Source organism: Trachypithecus francoisi, unplaced genomic scaffold, assembly GCF_009764315.1.
Source record: "Trachypithecus francoisi isolate TF-2019V2 unplaced genomic scaffold, Tfra_2.0 Contig01566, whole genome shotgun sequence".
Lineage (NCBI taxonomy): Eukaryota > Metazoa > Chordata > Mammalia > Primates > Cercopithecidae > Trachypithecus > Trachypithecus francoisi.
In genome coordinates, this window is record NW_022681441.1 from 236,832 (window position 1) to 255,014 (window position 18,183).

At 36.2% G+C, this 18,183-nt stretch overlaps 1 protein-coding gene across 1 annotated transcript in view; it reads left to right on the forward strand.

Moving 5' to 3' along the window:
- CUNH4orf17 (chromosome unknown C4orf17 homolog) overlaps positions 1-18,183 on the forward strand; it is a 36,769-nt gene that overhangs the window by 3,342 nt on the left and 15,244 nt on the right. The window contains exons 3-5 of the mRNA XM_033178172.1: positions 5,227-5,436; positions 6,977-7,041; positions 15,982-16,125. Coding sequence (XP_033034063.1) covers positions 5,227-5,436; positions 6,977-7,041; positions 15,982-16,125 — 419 coding nt within the window. The remainder of the gene's footprint in view (positions 1-5,226; positions 5,437-6,976; positions 7,042-15,981; positions 16,126-18,183) is intronic.

An 18,183-nucleotide genomic window follows, 5' to 3' on the forward strand; every position in this document is an offset into this window, starting at 1 on the left:
AATATCCAGAATCTATAAGGAACTCAAAGAAATCAGCAAGAAAAAATAAATAATCCGATCAAAAAGTGGACAAGTAACAAGAACACAAAATTCTCAAAAGAAGATATACAAACAGCCAACAAACATATGAAAACATGCTCAACATCACTAATTATCAGAGAGATGCAAATTAAAACAACAATGAGATATCACCTTACTCCTATAAGAATGGCCATAATTAAGTCATAAAACAATAGATGTTGGCATGGATATGGTGAAAAGGGAACACTTTTACACTTATGGTGGAAATGTAAACTAGTATACAACCACTATGGAAAAACAGTATGTAGATTCCTTAAAGAACTAAAGGCAGAACTGCCATTCAATCCAGCAATCCCCCTACTGGGTATCTACTAAAAGGAAAATAAGTCGTTATATGAAAAAGGCACATGTGCATGCATGTTTATACCAGAACATTTCACAATTACAAAGATATGGAACCAACCTAAGTGCTCATTAACCAAGTGGATTAAAAAAATGTGGTATACATACACCATGGAACACTACTCAGCCATAAAAAGGAATGAAATAATGTCTTTTACAGCAAACAGATGGAACTGGAGGCCATTATTCTAAGTGAAGTAACTCAGGAATGGAAAACCAAAGATCATATATTCTCACAAGTGGGAGCTTGTAAAGTATACAGTTTTTAAACACAAGCTAGAGGATGCAAAGGCACAAGAATGATATAATGAACTTAGGGACTCAGTGGGAAGGTTGAAAAGGGGGTGAGGGATAAAAGACTACATACTGGGTTCAGTGTACACTGCTTGGGTGATGGGTGCACCAAAATTTCAGAAATCACCACCAAAGAACTTATTCAGTAACAAATCATTCTGTTATAAAGACACCTGCACCTGTATGTTCACTGCAGCACTATTCATGGCAGCAAAGACGTGGAATCAAACTAAATGCCCATCAATGATAGGCTGGATAAAGAAAACGTGTATATATACACCATGGAATACTCTGCAGCCATAAAAAGAATGAGATCATGTCCTTTGTAGGGATACGGATGGAGCTGGAAGCCATTATTCTCAGCAAACTAATGCAGGAACAGGAAACCAAATATCACATGTTCTCACTTGTAAGTGGGAGCTAAATGATGAGAACACAGGGACACATAGAGGGGAACAACACACACTGGAGCCATTCAGAGGGTGGAGACTGGGAGGAGGGGAGTGTCAGGAAAAATAACTAATGGGTACTAGGCTTACCACCAGGATGATGAAATAATCTGTACAACAAGCCCCAATGACACAAGTGTACCTATCTATGTAACAAACCTGCAGTTGCACTCCTGAACTTAAAATAAAAGTTAAAAAAAGAACTTATCCGTGTAACCAAAAATCACCTGTGCCCCCCAAAAACATTGAAATAAAAATAAATTATTAAAAACATTAAATATTAAAAAAACAATGCCATGATAGAAATAAACCAAGCTTTGTTGAAAAAAGGGCAGAGCCTGGAGATAGAGAAGAGAATTAGGAGGCTGCTGCACCTGTGCAGATACACGAGGACAAGCATCCCGCTATGCTCTTGACAGCAGGACCAAGCAATGGCAGAATATGAGGCTAGACAGAGTTTGTAGGGAAGAAATGAAAAGGTGCTGGTTACTGATTAGTATAGAAGGTGAAGAAGAATAAATCACACACCCTTTGCACCTTTCCCCACCCTTAGTTATTATAACTAAAAAATGATGAAACAGGAAAGCTGAAAGGGAGAAAGTGAAGTCATTTCATTCAGCAGATATTTATTCAATTTCTAATATATAAGAAACTTTGTTCTAGATGTAGGAGAGAGAGCAAAGTTTCTGAGGGAGGAAAAAAACGTCCCTACCCTCATGAAGCTCACATTCTCATCAGACAATAAAATCAATTCAGCGGTATACATACTGCACGTGTAGTAACATCAGGCATCCAAATGGAAATGGGCTGCCTACATCCCAAACTGAGAATAGAAATCTACGTCTGAGTCTCAAATGGGAACTTAGGAGTAAAGATGCACATTGGGAGTCATCAGCATAGAAGTGATATTTAAAGGCACGACTACTGATCATCTCTTTATTCATTCAGCCATCTATACGTTTATTCATTCGTTCAACAAACATTTATTTGGAATGAAAATATAGGCAAGAACCTGCCCTCAGGAGCTGGACTATCTGGCTGGTCAAGTTATTCCGTGAAATGACATTAGTAACAATAATACCTACATCAGGGTTAAGTATACAAACAAGAAAGGCAAAGGGAACAGCAAAGGAATATTAGGAAACTTTGTAGAAGAAGCTCCATATGCCTGTTATGGAGCATGTGGGGAGGAGGGAAGGGATAATGGAAAGTCGGGGTGGAGAAGTGGATAAGAGGCCAGATTTAGGCAGGCTCTGGATATCATGCTAGGGAATTTATATTTCTTCACAACCAAAAGAAATGTCTACATTCATGTTTTTACTTCCTCTCCTTGGAGCCACTCTTCAGCCCACTGAAGCCTGGCCTTTTCACCCACCATTCTGCACAGGCTGGGCTTGCTAACTTTACCACTATCCTTCAGTTTGACAAATCCAATGCAAAGAGGATCTGCTGGCTCAAGTAACTGGAATAAGGGAGGTGGGCTTTAGGTTTGATTTGATGGCCCACCAGCAGTCTCATAGTTCTGTGTCCCTGAGGAATTGATTTCATTCAAAAAATCATTCTAGCTGTATTGTAGAAAGTGGAAGATGAGCAGGACCTTACTAGACATTGGGAGATCGGTTAGAAGACTGACTCAGTCATCAAAGTGGGAAGGAATGAGTGACAGGCCAGGGCAGAGAGAGGAGCAGAGAAGGTTGAACTTGGGGTAGAGTGAGGAAAGTTCAGCTAAGCAGCACAGAGAGAACCAGCAGAGGGAAACAAATTCAAGGAAAATGGCTAGGTGACTAGCAAAGTCATATTCCTAAAGGAGATTAGGAAAATGAAGGCCAAGGGGAAGCAAACAGATGTCACTATAAAGAAGTCATAGATGGCCTTGGAATACATTGTCTTGACCAAACCTGAGGGCGCGGTTTTTCACAACCTACACGTGGGAAAAAACCCCAAAACCCACATTTAATTTTTATTTGAAACTGTTTTTTTTTTCTCTATGAAGAACAAATAGTATTAAATTGAATATTTTTTTTCTGGTTTTATATACTTCAAAGCACTTGATATATACCTCTTCTATATTTTCTTTCACATTCTGCTTCAAATTTTCTTATCATAGACTATAAAACTATTGGCAGGCAAGGGACTAATTTTTATGTCTTCAACTTTCCTCTAATGCCTGCCACAAAGCCATGCTCATAGTAATATATGTTCAATTGAAAGAAAATTTTCAATTCCAACATTATTTGTCTGCCTTAGAAATCTAGCAGATTTTAACACTCACTTCTGGGGTGGGGGGAAATCTTTGATTAACACTTGGTCCCATTTACAAACTTTGTTAATTAAATACCTTTAAAAGCTTTAAATAACACTTATTCATTAAATATACTTGATTTTTAAAAATGTTTTACATACTTATCAAATTCTCACTAAGCTGTAAATAACTCCTGTAAGTTAAATAAATTATACTTATAAATATAGATAATTTAAGCCATTTCTTTACTGTTTACCAACTTAATAATATTTTCATAGTGTTCTACTTAAAATCAGAAATGTAAAATCATTTTAACATTTTAAACTGTAATTCCAAAGCTAATTTGTTAGATATTCTAATATTCCAAATTAGCTAATAAGCATTAGCTTAAATGTGTATTTAAGATGTAAATCAGGCCAGGCACAGTGGCTCACACCTGTAATCCCAGCACTTTGGTGGGTGGATCACAAGGTCAGGAGTTTGAGACCAGCCTGTCCAACATGGTGAAAACCCGTCTCTACTAAAGATACAAAAAATTAGATGGGCTTGGTGGTGCACATCTGTAATCCCAGCTACTCAGGAGGCTAAGGCAGGAGAATCGCTTGAACCCAGGAGGCGGAGGTGGCAGTGAGCTGATATTATGCCATTACACTCCAGCCTGGGGGACAGGGCGAGACTCCATCTTAAAAAAAAAAAAAGATGCAGATCTTAAATTTGTGATCATTGTATATCATGTATTTAAGATCGATAAATAATTTAATCTTACATTCTAATGCAGCTCAGATAAGCAATGTGCAAACAGATGTATTATGATATGTGACAAATGCTGTGGAAAAAATAAAAGCACATAAAGGGACAGAGAGTGATCGGGCACATTTCAGACAGAGTTGCCAGCAAAGATGATTTTGATGTTATTGGAGAAGACAATTCAGAATGAGGTGAAACAGTGGTACTGGAGGGAGATATGGAAAAATAAGCAATTGTAGAAAACACTACCCAGAAGCTTGCCTGGCAATTTCTGGGAAGACAAAGCAGTCATCTTTTACTACGTCTCATAACTCGCTGATTAACAGAAAGCAATACCCAGCACACCCTCATTTCCTAAGCTGTCCAGTTTCACATGACATAGCATTGATATTGCAAAGAGAACCTTTCTATAAGTTAATATTTGAACCAAATCCTATATTTGAGCCAAAAGTGAAGAGTTATTTTTAGGAAAGTGACTGAACCCAGAAATCTCTCGTATGAGGAAGGAGTTCCTTTTATACCAACTTCTCCTTCCTCCTTCTGTCACAATCTACCTTATCCTGGCTCCTATTTCCAGCTCCTACAGCTTTTTACCTTCTGCCAGGACAAAGGGGGAGCCAGGGTATCTCTTCTAGAAGACCTATTTACATTGAGGCATTCTGGATGCTTTAAAAAATTTAAATCTGACATTCTTGAAAAGAGCCAGCACAAACCCTCCTAGTCATTATCAAGCTTTAGGAAATGAGAGATTTGTCTGGGATAAAAGAAGGTCTACTCCACTTGAATCCCAGACCAAGATCCAAGATGTGGTCTGGCTCTCAGTACTGACAAAATGGCAAGAGATTTTAAGGAAGCATGTAATCGGCTACACTGACTTTCAAAGAATGTCTGCCTTGCACTGGTTCATAATACATTTTTTTTTTTTTTTTTGGTTCATACAATTTGAAGTCCAACGTTTTACATACATTTAACGATATTTGGTTGAGGAGTTGTTGATCATTCAAAGAAAACCTTCCAAACATCTAATCTGGTTGTTTGATCTTTCTCTTTTTATAATCTTTACTCAACTAGGCTTGAATAACATTCCAATCTGTACTGTGAATGATGATGAGAATGCATTTGGAACATTGTGGGGAGCTGGTCAGTCTAACCACTTAGAGAAGAACAGAATACCATTTGCCAAGTGCAGTTACCCACCCAGCACTGCAGTCCCGGAGAGCCCTGTAAGAGGAGTGTCACCAGCCCCAAATAGTGCCAAAGTGCCTCCACGGCCTCATTCTGGTGAGTTGAGTTAGAATTGATGAAATGTTTCCTTATGCTTCCTGCAAACAAGGGTGTGGGGAGTCTATATGATGCTAAAATAGCTGCAGTGGTTTTTACATAAAGTTTCCTCACTGTGAGGAGCATAAATTTTGTTGTATATTATAATTTTTTTCACTCTTCTAATCTCTTCTCAGTAGCACGATGATGTCAAAAATGTTATTACCATTATTATTAATAGTACCTAAGACATATTTGGTGTGGCCCTATTCTCTAATCCCTACAAAACTAGCTAAAAGATGACAGAAATGAATGTTGATCCAACACTAATAGGGAAACTATGTCAGATGAAAATCGAGTCCAGGAAACACAGTAAGAATGAAATTGCATGTTTATACTGTCCTCATGAGACTGTCCTCTCCTTAAGGTCAGGCCCTGTGTTATTGCTTTCTGTGTTTTTGCCATCCTTCCTTTCTCCCCAGGTCCCGGCTCAGTGCCTGGTCCTTAGTAAACAATTGAATTAATTTGTACTGAATTGAAGGAAAAAGGCATTGATCAAAGTAAAGTGTGGAAAAACCCAAAGAGCAAGATAAAATAGAAGGAAGGAATTCTGCATGGTAGAAATTATATCCAGTTCTTCTCTTTTTCTTGCCCTATACAATTTACATGCTGTTACTAAAACTGTCAGGATACAAGAAAATTATTACGGCATAATGTAGTAAAATATATTTCTAAAGATAGCAATAAGACTGGTCAATTATAGAGTACTCACTATGTGGACATATACCATTCTAAAGTCTTCACACTTATTTCATCCTTTCAAGAATTTCTCTTCCCTCCCTTCCGCTAGCAATGAAGAGTCAAAACTCACTTATTTTCCCTTATTTCTCATGTCTCTTTTTATACCATAGAACCTAGAAACTTAAAAACTACATTTGCAAGGAAGAGGCCTTTGATGGGAATCAGGTGTCACCACCTAATAAGATTTCTATAGCAGATGTGGGAAAAGGTCATCTTTTTCTTTTATCTATATATTAATGTAAAGGGAAATTAAGTAAAACTTTAAGTGGTTTTAGCATAACTTAGGGGGATTTAGTTATATGACTGAGTATGAAATGGGTAGGGTTGAGAGGCTGATAAAAGAAGAAAGAAAATAAAGAATGTAATTGTAACTCAGCACAAACCATCTTTCTGTCTAAAGGTCAAATAACAAAAAAAAAATTCTCTTTAATTAGATAAAGTGACATTTATATAGACAGGAAACAGAGAAAAATATGTCTTATACTAAAATATATACTTTTTAAACCAGTTTAACCAGATCAAGAAAGCATTTTCTGTGTGTTCTTATATCATCATCTTGGGCATAGAACTAGTTTTTAAATGCAAATATTTTATGTTATTATAATGCCATTTACCCGCAAATTTCCTAATATTTATAAACAGATTCCTGAATTGACCTTAAAGTCAGAAATACTCTCATTGATTTCAGCAATTGACACATATATCATGTGATATAGATTCTTTTTCAGTTTAAATATATTTTTCCTCAATTTTATTTCAGAGCCCAGCAGAAAAATTAAAGAGTGCTTCAAAACTTCCAGTGAGAATCCCTTAGTAATTAAAAAGGTAAGGAACAGCTATGTACCTCTATCTAGTTAGTTTGACTTCTGTCAGTTCCTCTCCTTTTTTTTACATACCTTTCTGAAAAGTCACCATGTTTCACAATATTTTTACAGCTTTAGTAAAGTCTAATTAACATGATATAAGATACACTATTCAAAGTGCACAATTTAATGAGCTTTGACAAATACAAACCTGGGAAACTACCACTTCTGTCAAGAGAATGCACATCCTCATCACTCCCAAAAGTTTTCTCACGATTCTGGCTGTCCCACAGGCAAATGTTTGCCTGCTTTCTGTCGCTAAAGATTAGCATGGACTTTTTTGGATTTTATAAAAATAAAGTCATATGGTGAATTCTCTTTCTAAAATCTGGTTTCTTTAACTCAGCATGATTATTTTAAGATTCATCCATGTTTTTAAGTGCATCAGTAGTTCATTCCTTTTTATTGCTGAGTAGTATTCAATTGTATGGTTATCCTACAATGTGTTGATCTATTTACCTGTTGAGGGACATTTAGGTCACTCCCAATTTCTAGCAAAGCTAATATAAACATTTGTCTACAAGTCTTTGTTTGGATATATGCTTTCTTTTCTCTTGGATAATTCCTATGAGTGAAATAACTGTGTCTTATAGTAGTTGTATGTTTAAGTTTCTAAGAAATAGCCAAATTGTTTTCCAAAATGATTGTCCCATTTAACATTTCCACCAGCAGCATATGACTTTTCTTTTCTCCATGTCTTCCCCAAACTTAGAATGGTCAGTCTTTTTATTTTTAGCCAACCTAGTGGGTATGCAGTAGTATATTATTGTGGTTTTAATTTGCATTTTCCTCATGAGGTTGACATCTTTTCCAATTCTTACTTGTCATGTATATATTTTTTCATGGGAAATATATTGTTAGATATTTTGCCCACTTCTTAAACTGGGTTGTTGGCTGGGTGCAGTGGCTCACGCCTGTAATCCCAGCACTTTGGGAGGCTGAGGTGGGCGGATCATGAGGTCAGGAGATCGAGACCATCCTGGCCAACATAGTGAAACCCCGTCTGTACTAAAATACAAAAAACAAAATTAGCCAGGCATGGTGGTGCATACCTGTATTTCCAGCTATTGGGAGGCTGAAAAGGGGAATTGCTTGAATCCAGGAGGTGGAGATTGCAGTGAGCCGAGATAGTGCCACTGCACTGCAGCCTGGTGACAGAGCAAGACTCCGTTTAAAAAAAAAAAAAAAAAAAAATGGGTTGTTGACTTTTTTATTATGACATTTTAAAAGTTCTTCATATATTCTAGATTAAATCTTTTGTACATGCATGTTTTTGCAAATATTTTCTTACAGTCTGAGGATTGCTCTTTTTTTGATAGGTGTCTTTCAAAAATTTATAATTTTTTCCACTATAACTTCACATCTGCTTGCTGTTTATCTCTGTATTGTGCTTTATTGCAATGGCTAGAATCTCTAGTACAATGTTGAATAGAAGTGACGAGAGCAGACATCCTTGCCTTGTACCTGACTGTAGGAGGAAAGCAGTCAGACTTTCACCATTAAGTATTATGTTAATTTACTTTATTTATGGATGCCCTTTATATGACTGAGAAAGTTCCCTTCCATTCCTAGTGTGCTGAGAGTTTTAACAGAAATGGGGAGAGATGTTATTTTGCCAAATGCTGTTTTAGTATCTAGCTGAGATGATCAAATGATTTTTCTTTTTTAGCCTGTTAATATAGTGAATTGCACTGGCTATGTTTCAAATTTGTTTTTTTTTTTTTTTTTTTTTTTTTTTGAGACGGAGTCTCGCTCTGTCACCCAGGCTGGAGTGCAGTGGCCAGATCTCAGCTCACTGCAAGCTCCGCCTCCCGGGTTCACGCCATTCTCCTGCCTCAGCCTCCCGAGTAGCTGGGACTACAGGCGCCCGCCACCTCGCCCGGCTAGTTTTTTATATTTTTAGTAGAGACGGGGTTTCACCGTGTTAGCCAGGATGGTCTCGATCTCCTGACCTTGTGATCCGCCCGTCTCGGCCTCCCAAAGTGCTGGGATTACAGGCTTGAGCCACCGCGCCCGGCTATGTTTCAAATTTGAACCAACCTCGGACATCTGGTAAAAACCTCACTTGGTCGTGATGTATTATCCTTGTTATATACTAAAATTTCATAACATATTGTTAGCATTCTTGTGTCTATGTTTATGAGGAATATTTGTTTATAGTTTTCTTATAAAGTCTTTTTCTGGTTTTAATATCAGCATAATGCTGGCTTTATAGAATAAACTGGGAATTCCTCTTTAATATTCTGGAAGATTTTATGTAGAACGGATATTATTTCTTCCTTAAAAGTTTAGTAGAAATCTTCAGTAAGATATTAGGCTTGATATTTCCTTTGAGTCAAGGTTTTTAACTACAAATTCAATTTCTTTTTTTTTATATATATAGATATAGGCTATTTGGGTTGTCTATTTCTTCTTTAGCCAGCATTGGTAGTTTGTATTTTGCAAAGAATATGTCCATTTCATCTAAGTTGTTGACTTATTGATATAAAGTTTTTCATAAAATATTCCTTTTATTATTTTATAATGTTTAATGTTTGTTTCCTCATCCCTGATTTTGGCAATTTGTGTCTTCTTTTTTTCCTGATGTGTCTAGCTAGAGGTTTGTGAGTTTTATTGATCATTTTAAAGAATCAATATTTCATTTCATTGAGTATTTCTATCGTTTTGCTTCTGTTTCCATTTCACTGACTTTGGCTCCTATCTTTATAGAAAGTAAAATCTTAGGTCATTGATTTGAGACTTTTTTTTCCAATATAAGCATTTATTATTACATTTTTCCTATAAGCATTAGTTTGCCTGCATCCCCCAAAATTTACTATGTTGAATTTTCATTTTCATTATGTTCAAAATACTTCCTGATATCCTTTTTGATTTCTTCTTTCACCTATGGGTTACTTAAAATCATGTTATTTACTTTCTAAATATTTGGGGGATTTTCCAGATATCTTTATGTTATTAATTCCAATTTAATCCCACTGTAGTCAGAGAACACACTTTGTATACTTTGTAATGTTTTAAATTTATTGAGACTTGTTATATGGCCTAGAGTATTGTTGACCTTAATAAATTTTTCATGTACCCATGAAACAAATGTTCACTCTGCTGTTGTTTGGTAGAACGCAATATAAACATCAATTAGGTCAAGTTAGATGATACTGTTGTTCAAGTCTTCTGTAGCAGCAACTCCCAACCTTTTTTGGAAGACTATTTTTCTACAGACCTATGGTGGGATGGGGGGAATGGTTTCAGGATGAAAATGTTCCACCTCAGATCATCAGGCATTCCATTCTCATAAGGAGTACACAACCTACATTCCTTGCATGCGCAGTTCACAATAGGGTTTGCACTCCCATGAGAATCTAATGCCGCTGCTGATCTGACAGGAGGCAGAACTCAGGCGGTAATGCTGACTTGCTCTCCCACCGCTCACGTTCTGCTGTGCAGCAGGTTGTGGTCCAGGGATTTGGGGACTCTCGTTCTGTAGCCTTACTGATTTGCTGCTTTTTCTGCCAATTATTGAGGGAGAGGTACTGAAATCTCTGATTATAATTGTGGATTTCTAAATTTCTCTTTCCATTTCTACCAGTTTTTAATCACGTATTTTGAAACTCTCTTATTAGGCATAAAACTGTTTAGGTTCGCTACATCTTCTTGATAAAATGATCTTTTTATCATTATAAAGTTACTGTCTTCGCCCCAACACTATTCTTTGCTTTAAAATCTATTTTGTTATAAAACTGTTCAGATTTTCTATTTCTCCTTGATTCAATTTTTGGTAATATATTCTTTTCTAAAAACTGTTTATTCAATCTAAATATTCAGATTTATTGACTACGTTATGCATAATATCCTTATATTCTTTTAAAAATATCTGCTGGTTCTGTAAGAAGTACCCTCTTACATATTAGTTGTGTTGATTTGTGTCTTTGTTTTTCTCAATTAAAAGAAGTTTATAATTTTCAACAAAAGTTTATTCAATAAGTTTATTGATTTTATTAGTATATCGAAGAGTTGATTTTCATGATTTTTGATTATCTATGTTGTATATTTTCTATTTTATTAATATCTGCTGTTATTAGTTTTCTCTTTCTATTATATACTTTACTTTATTGCTCTTTTTCCAACTCATTTTATCTTTCTAATACATGTATTTTAAAGCTATAAATTCCCCTCTTAAAATTGCTTTAGCCACTCTCACAATTTTTGTACATACCATTTTCACTGAGTTCAAACTTCTTTGACTCATGACTCAATTGCTGGACTTTATTTGTGTGACATATCCAAGACTAGGTAATTTATAAGGAAAAGAGGTTTAATTGACTAACAGTTCTGCATGGCTAGGGAGGCATCAGGAAACTTACAATCATAGCAGAAAGCAAAACTGGCATGTCTTACATGGCAGCAGGCAAGAGAAGTGAGAGCCAAGGAAAGGGGGAGGCCACTTATAAAAACCATCAGATTTCATGAGAACTCACTTTCATGAAAACAGTATGGGGGAACCTGACCCCATGATTCAATTAATTCCACCAGGTCCCATCATTGGCATGTGGGGATTATCACAATTCAAGGTGAGATTTGGGAGGGAACACGGAGCCAACCATATCAGTTGATGAGAAAAAAAAATGGATTTGTTATATATCATCTCATGTAAAGTCAGTTTCTAAGAGCTACTAACAACATTAAGGACTTAATGTGTTACTATTTTTCCAAAAATAAGACTGTATAATAAACTTAACAGAAATTATAACAAACTGTCTCTCAGACCACAGTGCAATCAAACTAGAACTCAAGATTAAGAAACTCATTCAAAACCACTCAACTACATGAAAACTGAACAACTTGCTCCTGAATAACTACTGGGTACATAATGAAATGAAGGCAGAAATAAAGATATTCTTTGAAACCAATGAGAATAAAGACACAACATACCAGAATCTCTGGGACACATTTAAAGCAGTGTGTAGAGGGAAATTTATAGCACTAAATGCCCACAAGAGAAAGCAGGAAAGATCTAAAATTAACACCCTAACATCACAATTAAAAGAGCTAGAGAAGCAAGAGCAAACACATTCAAAAGCTAGCAGAAGGCAAGAAATAACTAAGAACAGAGCAGAACTGAAGGAGATAGAGACACAAAAACTCTCCAAAAAATCAAATAATCTGGGAGCTGGTTTTTGAAAAGATCAACAAAATTGGTAGACCGCTGGCAAGACTAAGAAAGAAGAAAAGAGAGAAGAATCAAATAGACTCAAAAAAAAATGATAAAGGGGGATATCACCACCGATTCCACAGAAATACAAACTACCACCAGAGAATACTGTAAACACCTCTACACAAATAAACTAGAAAATCTAGAAGAAACGGATGTATTCCTGGACACATACACCCTCCCAAGACTAAACCAGGAAGAAGTTGAATCCCTGAATAGACCAATAACAGGCTCTGAAATTGAGGCAATAATTAATAGCCTACCAAGCAAAAATAGTCCAGGACCAGATTCACAGCTGAATTCTACCAGAGGTACAAGGAGGAGCTGGTACCATTCCTTCTGAAACTATTCCAAACAATAGAAAAAGAGGGAATCCTCTCTAACTCATTTTATGAGGCCAACATCATCCTGATACCAAAGCCTGGCAGAGACACAACAACAAAAAAGAGAATTTTAGACCAATATCCCTGATGAACATCGATGCAAAAATCCTCAATAAAATACTCGCAAACCGGATTCAGCAGCACATCAAAAAGCTTATCCACCATGATCAAGTGGGCTTCATCCCTGGGATGCAAGGCTGGTTCCACATATGAAAATCAATAAATGTAATCCAGCATATAAACAGAACTAAAGACAAAAACCACATGATTATGTCAATAGATGCAGAAAAGACCTTTGACAAAATTCAACAGTCCTTCATGCTAAAAACTCTCAATAAATTAGGTGTCGATGGAAAGTATCTCAAAATAATAAGAGCTATTTATGACAAATACACAGCCAATATCATACTGAATGGGCAAAAACTGGAGGCATTCCCTTTGAAAACTGGCACAAGACAGGGATGCCCTCTCTCACCACTCCTATTCAACATAGTGTTGGAAGTTCTGGCCAGGGCAATCAGGCAGGAGAAAGAAATCAAGGGTATTCAATTAGGAAAAGAAGAAGTTAAATTGTCCCTGTTTGCAGATGACATGACTGTGTATTTAGAAAACCCCATTGTCTCAGCCCAAAATCTCCTTAACCTGAAAAGTAACTTCAGCAAAGTCTTAGGACACAAAATCAACGTGCAAAAATCACAAGCATTTGTATACACCAACAACAGACAAACAGAGACCCAAAGCATGAGTGAACTCCCATTTACAATCGCTTCACAGAGAATAAAATACCTAGGAATCCAACTTACAAGGGATGTGAAGGACCTCTTCAAGGAGAACTACAAACCACTGTTCAACGGAATAAAAGAGGACACAAACAAATGGAAGAATATTCCATGCTCATGGATAGGAAGAATTGATATCATGAAAATGGCCATACTGCCCAAGGTAATTTATAGATTCAATGCCATCCCCATTAAGCTACCAATGACTTTCTTCACAGAATTGGAAAAAACTACTTTAAATTTCATATGGAACCAAAAAAGAGCCCACATTGCCAAGACAATCCTAAGTCAAAAGAACAAAGCTGGAGGCATCATGCTACCTGGTTTCAAACTATACTACAAGGCTACAGTAACCAAAACAGCATGGTACTGGTACCAAAACAGAGATACAGACCAATAGTACAGAACAGAGGCCTCAGAAATAATACCACACATCTACAGCCATCTGATCTTTGACAAAATGACAAAAACAAGAAATGGGGAAAGGACTTCCTATTTAATAAATGGTGCTGGAAAAACTGGCTAGCCATATATAGAAAGCTGAAACTGGATCCCTTTCTTACACCTTATACAAAAATTAATTCAAGATGGATTAAAGACTTAAATGTTAGATGTAAAACCATAAAAGCCCTAGAAGAAAACTTAGGCAATACCATTCAGCACATAGGCATGGGCAAGGACTTCATGTCTAAAACACCAAAAGCAATAGCAAAAAAGCCAAAATTGACAAATGGGATCTAATTAAACTAAAGAGCTTCTGCACAGCAAAAGAAACTACCATCAGAGTGAACAGGCAACCTACAGAATGGGAGAACATTTTTGCAATCTACTCATCTGACAAAGGGCTAATATCGAAAACCTACAAAGAACTCAAACAAATTTACAAAAACAAAACAAACAAACAAACAAACAAACAAAAACCCCATCAAAAAGTGGGCAAAGGATCTGAACAGACACTTCTCAAAAGAAGACATTTATGCAGTCAACAGACACAGGAAAAAATCCTCATCATCACTGGCCATTAGAGAAATGCAAATCAAAACCACAATGAGATACCATCTCATACCAGTTAGAATGGCTATCATTAAAAAGTCAGGCAACAACAGGTCCTGGAGAGGATGTGGAGAAATAGGAACACTTTTACACTGTTGGTGGGACTGTAAACTAGTTTAACCATTGTGGAAGACAGTGTGGCGATTCCTCCAGGATCTAGAACTAGAAATACCATTTGACCCAGCCATCCCATTACTGGGTATATACCCAAAGGATTATAAATCATGCTGCTATAAAGACACACGCATACGTATGTTTATTGTGGCACTATTCACAATAGCAAAGACTTGGAACCAATCCAAATGTCCATCAGTGACAGACTGGATTAAGAAAATGTGGCACATACACACCATGGAATACTACACAGCCATAAAAAAGGATGGGTTAATGTCCTTTGTAGGGACATGGATGAAGCTGGAAACCATCATTCTCAGCAAACTATCGCAGGGACAAAAAACCAAACACCACATTTTCTCACTCATAGGTGGGAATTGAACAATGAGAACACTTGGACACAGGAAGGGGAACATCACACACCGGGGCCTGTCATGGGGTTGGTGGAGTGGGGAGAGATAGCATTAGGAGATATACCTAATGTAAATGACGAGTTAGTGGGTGCAGCACACCAACATGGCACATGTATACATATGTAACAAACCTGCACGTTGTGCACACATACCCTATAACTTAAAGTATAATTTTAAAAAACCTCAAATACAATATAGCTTTATTTTTACTAAACATAAAGTTAAATATTGTTCTATCAATTCCAATCATCAAAATCCCAGGTTGTTGACTCATTTATGTACTAGGTTCTATGTGTTGTTACAAATCAGTCACTTCGAAGGGTAGAAAGCCTTTCCTGGAACAGGCACATGGATCTAAGGCTTCTATAACTCTTCATGGACTTAAAGCTTCCACAACCTTTTAATTTTTAAAAATTGCAAACAGTATATTTACCTCCCAGAACAAGAAAATAACCTTTGTATTTCCCTTCCAACTGATCAAGGGAAGAAATTTAGTTTGCCTTTCTAACTCTCCAGCTGTTAGCTCTTACTTAGAGCAAGGAGGTAGCAACTTGCGTCATGTAGTTGCTTCACAGACAAAGCATAAAACCTCTCAGCTGTCTTTTCCTGGCCACAAAAGAGAAATCTTCCCAACGTAACAGCAAATCTCATATGTCATGAGTTGGCTGTTATCTGGAATTGCGATGTAAAAGGTTATACATTGCATACTACAAATTTGTTATCTTGTTATTTGACCAAGAGTTTAAAGTGATTTCATCAAAAGTTAATAAGATATCACTATTTGTTTTGTCTCCCAATATAAATATTTGATAGTTTAAGATAACACTAACCTTTTTTACTTTCATGTGTTTCTCATTAACCACAATATTTCTTACTCATTTTTCATTGAGTTTTCATAGAAAATATAGATGGGTGCACATGTATATTGGTTATATTATACCTTTGATTTAGGAAGAAATTAAGGCCAAAAGTCCACCATCACCTCCAAAGGCATGCTCTACTCCTGGCTCCTGTTCTTCAGGGATGACGAGTACCAAGAATGATGTGAAAGCAAACACCATTTGCATACCAAACTATCTGGATCAGGAAATAAAAGTAAGCATCAGGTTTATCAAATCCATAACTTGGAAACAGCATGAATATACAAAAAATTTATACCACTAGCGTCCTTAAAACTCTTAAATGATTCCTTACTGATAACTGAATTGATTTAAGACTGCTTAGCCTGAAATCCAAGGAATATTCCTATTTTCATTTCCAGTCTTACTTTTCCTTGGAATCTTGACACTCTTAGATTAACACAACCTTTCGTTCAGACATAATGAAAAGCCTGGTGTTTATCAAACAAACCCAGTCCTATTCTTTCCATCTTTCATTATCATCTTAATACTTGAGAGGCACTATTCTTAATGTCTTGCTGCAATCTATACATTTACTTCTCGTATTTTAAAGCATAGATTCCTCTAATCAACATTCATCTCTTCCTCTTTTCTTTGCAAAATTATGTCTTCAAACTTTCTCTGTCTGGGGTTATAAACTTAGTTATATTAATAGTAATATGTCATATCAGCTTCCTGAAAGTCCCTCCCCAGCCACAGTTATTTCTGAGAATGATATAAAATCAAGAATACATCAGTCAGCTGATATTTGTCATCTGCCATTTTTTCCTTCTTTTAATCTCTTTGATAACCTCTATTTTGAATCACCGTAAGTCCCACTACCATGAACTAAGGGTTAAAAGATTGTGATGATGACTCTAATTGGAAGTTTAAGTAATCAGTATCTGTAGTTGTAATTACAAATAACAGAGCACATTGTTGAGATGGTTATTGAATAAGCCTAACAAGGAAGTATTTTAAAAGTAGAGCCGAGAGTATGATAGTGACATTGATGTGATAATTCATGCTGATGATTAAACTTGAGAAGGAGAATAGAAGGAAATGTATAGAAGGGACAGTATCTACATATTTGACTTATGTTTATACATTATTTCCTGATGATTCTGGCTAAAGACTTTATATTATACACAGTCTTCAGAATCACTGTTTCACCTGCTACACCCTGGCACTTTGATCTTTCTGTAATTTTCTCATTCTCACCTTAAGAGCTTTGCTCTAAGAATTATCTTTCTCTTTATTGGCTCAGTGATCACCTTCTCATTAAGATTAAGTATCGCTTACTCAGAAATACTTTCTCTAATAATCCAGTCTACAGTAGCTAACCAGTCACTCTATATCCCATTACCCTTTGTTATTTTTTGCATAAATATGCTATATATGTATGTTCAGACTTATTTGGTTCAATATTTTCTCTCTCTCCTCACCCCACTCCCACTAAAATTTAAATCATATAAGATCTCACACTTGTCTGCCTTTGCTACTGCTTAATCTTCAGTGCCTAGGTGAGTGTTAGATACCTAGTAATTGTTAGATGAGTATTTGTTGGATATTGAATAAATAAATTAAAAGGAAAAGTCAACTCAAGATCAAAAGATAACTGTAGAAAATCAGCTAAATACATAGTTCTCAACTCAAATAACCCATAATCTGAATGCAGTTTTAGTAAGACTGTCATTGTTCCTTGGGCGTATCAATAGACCAGCATGATCCTATAGAACTGGGTTTCTGGGCATCTATGAAAGAGTCCTCCTCTCAAACGCATCTTTTATTTTACAAAAATCAACTTAGCTGGACATCAGTTGATATAAAACTCACTAAAGTATAAACTCTTTGAAGGCAGGGATCTTGTCTGCCTTGTTCACAACTGATTTCTTAGTGCTCATCACGTCACTTGAAAAATATTAACTGGCACACAGACAATGGCATTTTGCCAAATAGTTGTTGACTATTTGCTAAATAAATGAACAGAGAGGGAGTAAAATAATAAAATAGGTTTTATCAAGATTTTTTGGCTTATATAAAAGAGCCCCAGAAATATTGCTCATCTCGGAGGTATTCTATTCTTCCATGTTTCCTACAAAAAAAAATCTGGAATATTTTCTAATTTCCTACTATCCATTGAGTAACTCTAAATGGGCTGTGAAATCAGGAAATGTTTTTGCAGGGGTATGTGTGAAAGGGTATGCAGTTTCATGATTATTACTTTAAAAGGAAAGAGAAACATAATTCCGTGTCTATTAGCACTTTGTTTTAA